Raw genomic sequence first — 9,718 nt, 5'->3', positions numbered from 1 at the left:
ACGGGGTGCTTAAACAACAGAAATTTATTTTCTCACAATTTTGGAGGCTAGAAGTCCAAGCTCAAGATGATGGCAGGACTGGTTTCTTTTGAAAGCTGTGAGCTTCTGATGGGTTGCTGGCAATCTTTGTCTTGTAGATGCACCACCCACCTCTGCCTTCATGTGCACATGGGTTCTTTCTGTGTACATTTCTGTGTCCAAATCCCCCGCCCCTTTTGTAAGGACCCCAGTCATATTGGAGTGGAGACCCATTCCACTCCAACAGAACCTCATCTTAACTAATATCTGCAACGACCCTCCAAATAAGATCACATTCTGAAGTGCTGAGGGTTATAACTTCAACATATGAATTTGGGGAGGGGGCACAATTCAATCTATAACAGGTGTGTTCCAATAAAGTTGCAGGAAAATCTTGCCCCACCCCCGCATCAGAACTCGCGACTCCCAGCTACCTACAGAATAAAGTGACTCGTGAAGGCCTTCGCAATCTGGGCTGCACCACCTGACCGCCTCCCCACACCCTCCACCCCGCGCTGCAGCCACTCTGGATGATTTACGTTGAACCTCATGTTCCTGGCATCCTCCCCTCCAAGCACGCACCTCTGCGACTCTCTCCGCACCCCACGGCCTTGCACCGTGCCTTGCTCTGGGGAGCTCCCCATCCAAAAGTGTTTCAGGTCCAAGGACGCCCAAGCTGAGGTGTCCCGGAGCCGGGCTTCCAGGCCCGCGGGCTCTTTACAGTTCGCACGACTCTTACGCCCCCTGGAGGGCAGGACTCTACCACACAGGAACCGAGACCGGCCACGTTAACGGAGACGCCTCTTTATTGCGCATTTTTCTGGGGGCTGATAGCGGGCGGGCAGAGGGGAGAGGGCAGTGCCAAGACATAGTCTGAGCACGGGCTCAGACCACGGACCGACCCCCAGGAGCGACAGCGGAGGCGGCCGCCGCGGGACAACGGCGTCCCGGGCAAGGGCGTGGCGTCGGCTCTGCGCCTGCGCGGCGGCCCATGGTCAGGATGCCGGCCGCGTGGTTGCCGTTGGCCTGCAGGAGGCGCTGCAGTCGGCCCTGCAGGCCTGGGGGGCCCGGCCGCCGCTTTCCCAGCGTGAGGATGCCGGCCGCGTGGTTGCCCGCGCCGTGCAGCAGCTCGTAGAGGCGGCAGGAGCACGTCTTCTGGCGGCAGCAGTCGGGCAGGGGCTGCGCGGCCGCGCCGGGCGACAGCAGCGCGGGCGGCAGCAGCAGCAGCAGCAGCAGCGTCACGGCGGTCCAGGGGACCTAGGGAGGAGGAGACCGGGCGCTGGGGTTCCTCACGCCGCGCCCGCCTCCAGCCCCTACACCCAGGCGCTGCCCAGATGGCTGCGCGCCCCCTCCTGGCCGGCGCCCCTTCCTCGCTGCCCCTTGGTTTTCCTGCCTCTTGGCTATGTATGCTGTGGGAAGGGTTGGAGAAGGGGTCATTGGAGACCCCCTGGGCAAAAGGAATCCGTCTCCTCTGAGTACCCTTAATTCGTCGTTACCCCATGAGAGTGCTTACCACTCCACCTGAAAACAGGTGTGTGGGCGTCTGTCTGCACCGGAAGTTTGTACACTCCGCGAAACAGGCCCTATTTAGTCCCCCTCCCCCTAACCGCACCGGCAAACCCTTGCAAATAAATCAAGGACTAGCAGGATCCAAATCGTTGTCTTGTTTGCCTGCTCCTTTGCAGGGGACACTGAACTGGGCTTCGGCCCAGTTTCCTACCCTCTTAGGGGCCACAGCCTCCTCACTTGGGAACTGGGTATTAAATAATTCCTACCCGGCTGGGCTGCTGGGAGGAGGAAACGAGATGACAGGTACAAGCAGCACCTGGTGAGTAGCTCGTGTTCAATAAACAGGAGCTCTTAGGAGAGCAGGGCACTACTGAACGTTAACCAAGGCAGGTTCTCAGCCAAGCGTCCAGCCAGCCCCCTGCCTGCCTCAGAGCCCACATGGGAGAACAAGAGGGGAGACTCTTTCAGCCTTTCTTCCAGCCCCCGAGCAAGCGCTCTCACTGCCCCCTGGAACGTGCGTCCCCTCCATCCCTGGGTCTGTACCTTTGTAGAGGGAGGGCTCATGGTGTCCGGAGCTCGGAGTGGAGCTGCAGGGAAAGGCGCCGTCTCCAGTGGTCCAGACAGCTAGGAACTGGAAGGTCGTCGACTGTGACCTGCTACCAGGGGCCTGGGGTTTATAATGCTCTGAGGTGGGGGGGCACTTGCGTCCACTCTGGGGCTAGACAAAGGCAAATCTAAGATTAGCCTCGTACAGGGGGGCCGTCTCCAGGCTGGGCCCAAGGAATGGCCGCCAGGACACGCAGAGGCTGGGGTTGGATCCCTGCGCCCCTGGTTCCCCCGCTTCTCTGTCTGCCTGCTCCTTGGAGATGGGGCGGTCTCCCGGCACTAATGAGGCCACCTTGCACCCAGGAATCTGGGAGCACAAAAGAGGCCTTGGCCGGGGCGCTGGTCTGGGACAATGCGGGGAGGGGCAGCTGCTAATTAGGGCAGGAGAGGAGGCAGACAGGAAACCCATTCTCCGCGGGGTATATGTGTGTGTGCGCGCCTCCCCTCTGCCCTGGGGTCTGTCAGGCTCCAGGGCCTTCTTCCTCCCTGGAAAAAGGCTCTGAGCTGGCTCTCCCTCCCCCAGGTCCGTTCCCCCCGCCCTTTCCACTAACCTCCAGATGGAAGACCTTGAAAACCAAACCTGGGCAGTGGGAAAAGCGTGCCTGGTGTTACCCTTCAACCTCCCCAGCTTCCTTCCTGGAGGGCAGAGACGGGGTCCCATCCCACCATCAGCAGCGAGTGAGCCCCCATGCTGGAGTCCCTCTTGTTCAGGGCACTGTCCATGGAGCAGCTGCCCTGTGTCAGGCCCTGCACGGGGCTCTGGAGGGACATATGCATAGGACATGCCCCGTTTTCAAGGCGCTCGAAGTCCAGGTGGGAGTGTGACCCGGCCCAGAATGGCAGCTCGGTGGGAGAAAGGACTCTGAAAAGGGGATTTCTACCAGGCAAGGTCAGGGGAGAAGGCATCTCCTGAAGGGACAACTTCAGCAAAGACCCGGCGGGGACAGTGCCTAACGCATGTGGGATAGTGGGGTGTGGCCCTTGCGGTTGTGGCTTTCCTCAGAGGAGAGAGGTGGCTGGACAGGCGAGCAAGGCCGGGGATGGGTCACAGGGCCTTTGGGGCTAAGCTGATTAGTCTTGACCCTGTGGGCACTGGGGCGCCATGGAGGTTTTAGTGGGGAGGAGTCATGGGCTGATACAGGGACTGGGTGGGTGGGCGTTGGGGCCTGGATGTAGGGCATGGAATTCAGAAGTCATTCGGGGACAGAAGCAGAGACTTACACACAGACAGGAGGAGCTGCTGGGCCCAGAGCAAGTCTCCAACCTCGGGAAGCCTCGGTGTCCGCCGGGAAGATGGGCAGTGAACCCACGGAATCTCTGCGGTTGCTTCCTGCTGTGATGATTTGCAGTAGAGCCACTGCCTATGGCACTGATTTCTGGGTGTCCGGCCAGGAAAGGGACCCCTGCCGAGCCAGGGCCAGGGAAGTTGGGGAGTAGCCCCTTCACGTTTAGGTTAAGCTTGGGATGGGGAGAGGTGGGAGGAGGGGACTCTGAGTCTTCTGGGTTGACCGAGGCCATGGCAGGAGTCCCCGAGGTCCCCTGAATGCACACACTTGGGGGCTCCCCAGCGGAGAGAGGGGGAGCCCTGTGATCAGAGCTGAAGGGAGGGGACAGGCTGCGGTGGGATCAGCGCCAAAGGGACTCTGTGTCAGGCTCTGCACGGGGCTCTGGAGTGTTTACAGTCTCCCCAAACATAGACCCTGAGCCAAGAATCGGGGTGCAAGAGGTTTATTTGGGAGGTGATCCTAGAAAACACCTCGGGGAGTGGAGACGGGAGGGACGCCTTAAGAACCGTGTTAACGAGAGGGTTACCCCTGCGGGCAGCTGGCGCAGACACACTTCAGAACGGTCGCCCTGACGGACAGTGAAGCTCAGGTCGGTATTCACCACCCCTGTTCCTTGCTGACTGAGGGGTGCTCCTGGGAACACCAACTCCCAACACTTGCAGCCTGCGCAGCGCACTGGGCTGGGGGACACACGGGCCACCCCGTGTGTGGGAACTCTCCAGCAGGGTCCTCCAGAGGGGGCCCACGGGGTCTGCTACACCCCTGAGGTCACCTCCTGGGAGCTGGCTGGCAGGTTGGACCTCCCTAAGGCCCAGCAGCTCAGATGAGCGACTGCGAGGTGACACAGAGTCAAGGACCCTGGCCCAGGGTTCCCCATGCAGAGAGGCCCCGGAGGAAGAGAGAGGCAGCTTGTGGGGTGGCGGGGCCTGCGGGCAGCCTCGCTCAGGACACCACTCTGCTCTGCAGGAGCTGGGCCAGGCGCCTGTGCCGGAGGACCCGGGGCATCTCCGGAGGGAAGGGAGCTGCGGGGGAGGCAGCGAGGGCCTCCCGGAGTGCTCTGAAGGCCCCCGGCCCCACCAGGTGCACGCGGGCAGGGCCCACGCTGCCGCGGAAGCGCAGGGACTTGTAGCAGGGAGAGGCTTCCTGGAGGCAGCGGTCAAGCTGAGGACAGAACGGCTGAGTGAGGCTGCTGCGTGGCCACGCGGCGTGTGGATGAGGTGCGCTGGACTGTGCCCAGTGTGTGTGTGGGTAGGAGTTTCACGTGTACATGTGTGTCTGGGACTCACCCCTCCCTTCTTAGAGCCTCGGGGAAGTCCTCCTCCCTGCCCCCACCTCCCCATCACTCCGCTGTGCCCACTGCACCTGGGGGGTTGGGGTGTGCAGAGTGAAGGGGACATGCAGTCAGGCCCTGTCCCTGTCTCATTTACCTTGTCTCGATTTTCCTCCGACAGGTTCCTCAGCCCCCGCAGTGCCACAAACACCTCATAGTGGGGAGCCGAGCCCCCGGAGGAATCTGCAGACAGACCCCACGCACACGCACTCCTGTGAATGGGGCGCTTCCAAAACCAACGCCCACGGCCTCACCTCGTTCTTCCCTGCTCTGAGGTTCGTGGGAAAACAGGGGTTTCTTGGTGTGGAGGGCGGCTAAAGGAAGAGGAACCCACAGCCTCGTTCTAAATATGAACCAAGTCAGGAAAGTGACTAGGGAGAGGCTGCAGCAGGAGGGATGGGAGTGAGACCTGGGGAAGGACTCTTATCAGGAGCAACCAAGGAGGCTGGGTCTTACCTCCATCCTCGAGCGCTCTCAGCAGGCGGGGCATGGATTGTGGGGGAGTTAACCCAAGAATGGGGGGCGGGCAGGAGCCAATGGAGAAGCTTACCCAGAATGCTGCTCTCCACACAGGCATGGTCCAACAGCTTGGCCCCTGGCCACTGCCCCACCGCCCGGCTCAGGGCCTCAGAGAACATATCCTCGCCAATGTCTTCTCCTCGCACACTCAGGGTCTGGCCCAGCCTGGGAAGGAAGGAGCGGGAGGCAGAGGGGCCCAGGGTTTAAGGACGGCCCCTCAGCCTCCCGGGACGTCACCCACCTGCAGATGAACCTGACGACTGGGCACTGATTGTAGGCACCAACTACCCGAACCACGTCACCCCGGCGGCATCTGGCAGGGTGGAGTGCGGGGAGGTCAGGCCCAAGGGCCCATCGGCTCATGCCCCTGGTCCCCAGCAGGTCCCAGAGGGCCCGAGGCGCCAGGGGGTGGGCAGATGATCACCTGGTAAGGCTGGCCTGGTCAGTCAACACCAGCTCGTATTCCTGGCCCTTCTGGGCCTCGGCCAACAGGATAGTGGTGGCAGCCTCTTCCTGGCCTCCCTCCTGGACTGGGAGCAGCTCGATCACGGGAGCACCAGGGGGGAGGAGGTAGAGCCCAGCGGGCTGCTCTGGCCACAGGTTCAGGCCCACCACCCCTGCGGGAAGCAAGCAGCCTCTTCTGGGGGTGCCATTGCTTTCTGCTAGGCCCTCAGGCCTGGGCCTCCACCCTCTGAGCATCTGATTCTCCTGCTGCCCTCCCACCCCCTCCTTTGTGGCTTCCCCAGGCTCAGCACCCTGCTTCTGGGGCCCTAATTGGGAAGAGGCAGCGGTTCTGGGTGTGGCAGACCTGGGGGTAAATGCTGGGGCTGTGTGAATTTGTGCAACCTCTGTGAGCCGCAGTTTCTCCATCTGTAAAATGGAGCTGCTGGTGTTGGGGGGATAGACGGGTGTTGGGAGGGTTACATGAGATGATGACGTAGGGATCACTCTAGGGCAGCCAGCAGTGTGCCCTCTGCCCCCTGGCCCCAGCTCCCCACCCTTGAGTCTTGCTGACCTCCAGAGGCAGCATAAGCAGGTGAGAAGAAGGCTAGCCCTTGGCACCACAAGGCCTCCAGGGCAGCCACCGCCTCGCCCTGGCCTCCTGCATCCAGAGTCACCACCACCTGCAGCTTGGGCCAGAGCCGCAGGGCCAGTCCTCGGGGTCCCTGCTCGAGGGCTTCCCGCAGCTCAGCGGCCCGTCTGGGGAGCGGCACTCCTGGGTTCCCGGCAGCTATTGCCTCCGCCAGCTCTTCGCCATCGGCCTCCAGGCCCGAGAAAACGTCCAGGAGTTCGACTGCCGTCCCGGCTTCCAGTGCCCGCAGCCCTGGGGACCTCAGTGCCTCCAGCAGCAGGGCCCTGGGGTGCTTGGCTCCAGGGGGGCTAGCCGGGCTGAGGGCGTGCCAAGGCCAGGGGAGAGGGCGGGGCCAGGGGGATGTAGGGGTCACACAGGCTGTGCTCCCGGGGGCCAGCGCTGCTGGGTAGGCCTGGTTGAGGGCTGCCAGACCCAGCAAGGTGGCCTGGAGGGAGACAAGAGAGGGTGTTGCCTGAGCCAGACCCTGAGCCCCCAGTTTGGGGATTCTTTGCCCGCCCTGATGGGAGGGTGTGGCTGCAAGTCGGGGTCCACGGTGGGGCTGGGCTCCAGCCTTCTGGGTTTACCTGCAGAGAGGCCTCCCCAGGGTGCTGTTTTGAGGTAGGGGGCAGGAGCTGCTCCCCATTTTCTTCTTCTGGGGCCTGGCTGGCCTTGGTCAAAGGGAGATGATTCCGGAAGGTGGCCATATCTGTAGCCCCAGAGACATCATAAACTCCTCATGAAGCCACACAAGAGTTTCCCAAGGGTTTCAGACAAGGCTGGGGAGACCCTTGAGGAAGGGACTTGGACCAGGCCTGGGTGGGGGACGGGGCTGTCCGGGTCCAGGGTGGGGAAAGTCCTCTCGGACGACCCTGAGCCTGGGGAGGGTCTCTGGGTCAGCCTCTCTGTGTTGGGAGCAGCACGGGGTGGGGGGGGGGGAGGGGGTCTTCAGGTTCTGGAATCTGACTGTTCTGTGGGGTTCCTTCCTCTTTGGGCCGCCTCCCCAGACCCGGGAACACACACCTGTGCTCCCCCTGAGAGGAGCGCGGGGACCCTGGGCTGCCTTCAGACACCAGCTGAGGGCCTGCTGCTGGCGCCGGCCCGCCTGCAGGGTGCTCTGCTCCAGCCTCCACTGCTGCCAGGCGGCTGCCCAGCACAGGGCCCCGCAAGCCACCCGGTGCTGCAGGCTGGCAAGCCAGGACGGCCCGGGCCCCTGGGGCTGCTGCCGCCGCCAGAGCACGGCCAGGGGCGGCAGCAGCAGCAGCAGCAGCAGCAGGAGCAGCAGCATCTCCAGGCGGCTCCTGGGAGGAGGAAGGTCCGGGGAGTGCTGGTACTGCGGCTGCCGGGGATCACCCATTTCTTACCCCCGTTCTACCTCCGCAGGAGAACCCAGGACAGAGCAAGTGTAGGAAGAAGCCAGGACCCCCGTCAGGCAGTGAGAAGGAGAGCGTCAGGCTTTAGCGTCCCACTGACCTGAGTTCGGATCCTGGCTCTGCCACTGGCTACCTGTATGGCCCCAGGTAGTTCAGGTGGCTGCTCTGAGCTCCGTCCCCCTGTCTGTCAAATGGGAGCACAATCCCCGCCTCAGAAGGTGCAGAAAGGGCTCGGCACGGTGCCCAGCGCCCAGCGGCTGCTTGACGAAGGAGTGGCTCTGCTTCCCCCCAAGGACCCACCCTGTCCCAGATCCCGGTCCCTCCTGAGCCCTGGGCAGTGGTTCGTGTCCCACATGTACCTGTCACAGCCCACTTGTGCCTACTCCCAGCACCCAGGGCCCCCTCAGCACCCCCAGCTCAGCATACAGCTGACCCAGAAAGGGCCATGGCTTTAAAGCGCTGGGCCTCACAACAGGGAAATCCGGTCACTGGGCCGGAGGGAGGAGCTGGGATGGGGGCGGGGGTGCTCTTAAAGGAGCAGGTTGCCTAAGGGGGGGGGGGGGCATGCTGGGTGCTGGCCCATGCTGGCAGACATGGGAAGCGAGGGCTAGAACAGCATGGTCCTCAAATTTGTGCAGGTGAAGGAAGAGAAAGTGGACTGTGTGGGAAAGAGCGCCAGGAAGCAGCGTCGGCTGGGGGCGGGGCACACCCGTCCTGGAGCAGATTCAAGCTGGAGGACTGTTAAAAACCAACGTTTTCTCCCAGCCCAGAAAGCCACCCCACCAAGAGAGTAGAGAAAGAAAGACACCTTTGTTACTGAAGAAACATTACGTTAGAAGGTGGTGCGCACCCCAGGCACTCCGCTGAGAGACTGCAAAGACGGAACAGAATCTCACCCCCGTTCGTAGCCGAGCAGATAGAACCCATCACACAGAGAAGTGATAACTAGTCCTCGAGCCCGAGAATCTGACGGCGCCACTTGTCACACGTACTTCATCCGATTTGGGGTCACAACCTGTGTTAGCTTCCTGGCTTCATCCCAAGGAAACACAAACTTCCAGGTGATGCCGGGGAGCTTTGCACCTTGGAGCAAGGCAGCCAGCGATGTCAGGCTCGGACCCTCCTGCGGTGGAGTTTGGGAAGTTGTGTGAGGCTCTTCTGCGGCCCATGGTTCACCCCCCTCTCCCTCCACCTGTGCTCTGGACCAGGCTCTTCGACACTAACATCCCTCCCTCGGCCCCTCCCCTGGCTCTGTGCCTCGCAGCATCTCTCCCTGCTTTTCACCGCTCCTTTGCACAGGTCTGCTCTCAGTCTACACCCCTCCCCCCCGCGTTCACTCCTTTATTTCTTGCTGAGATATTGCGCTTGCTTTTTAAAACACAACAGCGTTATTATATGTAATTCACACAAATCACCCATTTAACGCGTACAATGCAATGATTTTTAGTATATTCGCAGGTACGTGTGACACCAACAGTCAATTTTATACTATTTTTGTAACCTCAAGAGTAACCCTGTACCCTTTAGCTATACCCCTCAATCAAGCTAATCCCAGCTTCCTCCACCACAGCCCTAAGCAAACACAAACCTACGTTCTGTATAGATGCGCCTATTCTGGACATTTCACATAAGTGGAATCACACAACACATGGTCTTTTGCATCTGGCTTCCTTCACTTAGCATAATGTTTACAAGGTTCTTCTCTGTGTTGCTGTGGACCACCAGTTCATTTCTTTTTATTGCCAAATCGTATTCCATTGGAGCTAACACCATCCAAATGTGCTGTGTAAACACCATCACGTTTGTTTACCCATTCACCCATTGATGGACATTTGGTTCATTTCTGCTCTTTGACTGTTATGTAGAATGAACATTTATGCGCATGTTTTTCTTTCTTTTTAAAAAATATATATTTTTATTGATTTCAGAGAAGAAGGGAGAGAAACATCAATGATGAGAGAGAATCATTGATGGGCTGCCTCCTGCAAGCCCCACACTGGGGATCAAG

The 9,718-nt window shown here is 60.6% G+C and overlaps 2 protein-coding genes across 3 annotated transcripts; both read right to left on the bottom strand.

Moving 5' to 3' along the window:
- Positions 1 to 819: 819 nt before the first annotated feature.
- HCRT (hypocretin neuropeptide precursor) lies at positions 820 to 3,971 on the bottom strand. Of its 2 annotated transcripts, XM_079798545.1 has the most exons (4): positions 3,355 to 3,971; positions 2,714 to 2,769; positions 2,071 to 2,245; positions 820 to 1,275 (listed from the first exon to the last, which is right to left on the bottom strand). In XM_079798545.1, the coding sequence occupies exons 3-4, from the start codon at positions 2,089 to 2,091 to the stop codon at positions 904 to 906; spliced, it is 393 nt and encodes a 130-aa protein (XP_079654671.1). In that variant the 5' UTR covers positions 2,092 to 2,245; positions 2,714 to 2,769; positions 3,355 to 3,971; the 3' UTR covers positions 820 to 903. The 2 variants fall into 2 exon arrangements, with proteins under 2 accessions (XP_079654671.1, XP_079654670.1); XM_079798544.1 differs by lacking the exon at positions 2,714 to 2,769.
- Positions 3,972 to 4,205: 234 nt separating this feature from the next.
- On the bottom strand, positions 4,206 to 8,193 carry GHDC (GH3 domain containing). Its single transcript, XM_079798535.1, has 10 exons — positions 8,070 to 8,193; positions 7,811 to 7,894; positions 7,361 to 7,638; positions 6,925 to 7,046; positions 6,284 to 6,785; positions 5,693 to 5,885; positions 5,510 to 5,581; positions 5,300 to 5,433; positions 4,847 to 4,932; positions 4,206 to 4,580 (listed from the first exon to the last, which is right to left on the bottom strand). The coding sequence occupies exons 3-10, from the start codon at positions 7,623 to 7,625 to the stop codon at positions 4,362 to 4,364; spliced, it is 1,593 nt and encodes a 530-aa protein (XP_079654661.1). The 5' UTR covers positions 7,626 to 7,638; positions 7,811 to 7,894; positions 8,070 to 8,193; the 3' UTR covers positions 4,206 to 4,361.
- Positions 8,194 to 9,718: the final 1,525 nt, after the last annotated feature.

The sequence above is a fragment of the Cnephaeus nilssonii genome (assembly GCF_951640355.1).
Source record: "Cnephaeus nilssonii genome assembly, chromosome: 19".
NCBI classification, from domain to species: Eukaryota; Metazoa; Chordata; class Mammalia; order Chiroptera; family Vespertilionidae; genus Cnephaeus; species Cnephaeus nilssonii.
Note: the sequence above shows the minus strand (reverse complement) of the source record. Positions and strands in the feature narration are given on the sequence as shown.

Excerpts from the sequence above, each read along its gene's own strand:
- HCRT (XM_079798544.1), bottom strand. The coding sequence starts at position 3,651 with ATGGCCTCGGTCAACCCAGAAGACTCAGAGTCCCCTCCTCCCACCTCT. Across the intron at positions 2,246-3,354 it reads GCAGCTCCTCCTGTCTGTGT|CCCCAGAGTGGACGCAAGTG; the intron begins GTAAGTCTCTGC and ends GCCTTTGTCTAG. Across the intron at positions 1,276-2,070 it reads TGAGCCCTCCCTCTACAAAG|GTCCCCTGGACCGCCGTGAC; the intron begins GTACAGACCCAG and ends CCTCCTCCCTAG.
- GHDC (XM_079798535.1), bottom strand. The coding sequence starts at position 7,625 with ATGCTGCTGCTCCTGCTGCTGCTGCTGCTGCTGCTGCCGCCCCTGGCC. Across the intron at positions 7,047-7,360 it reads TCCTCTCAGGGGGAGCACAG|ATATGGCCACCTTCCGGAAT; the intron begins GTGTGTGTTCCC and ends CTGGGGCTACAG. Across the intron at positions 4,581-4,846 it reads CGGAGGAAAATCGAGACAAG|CTTGACCGCTGCCTCCAGGA; the intron begins GTAAATGAGACA and ends TTCTGTCCTCAG.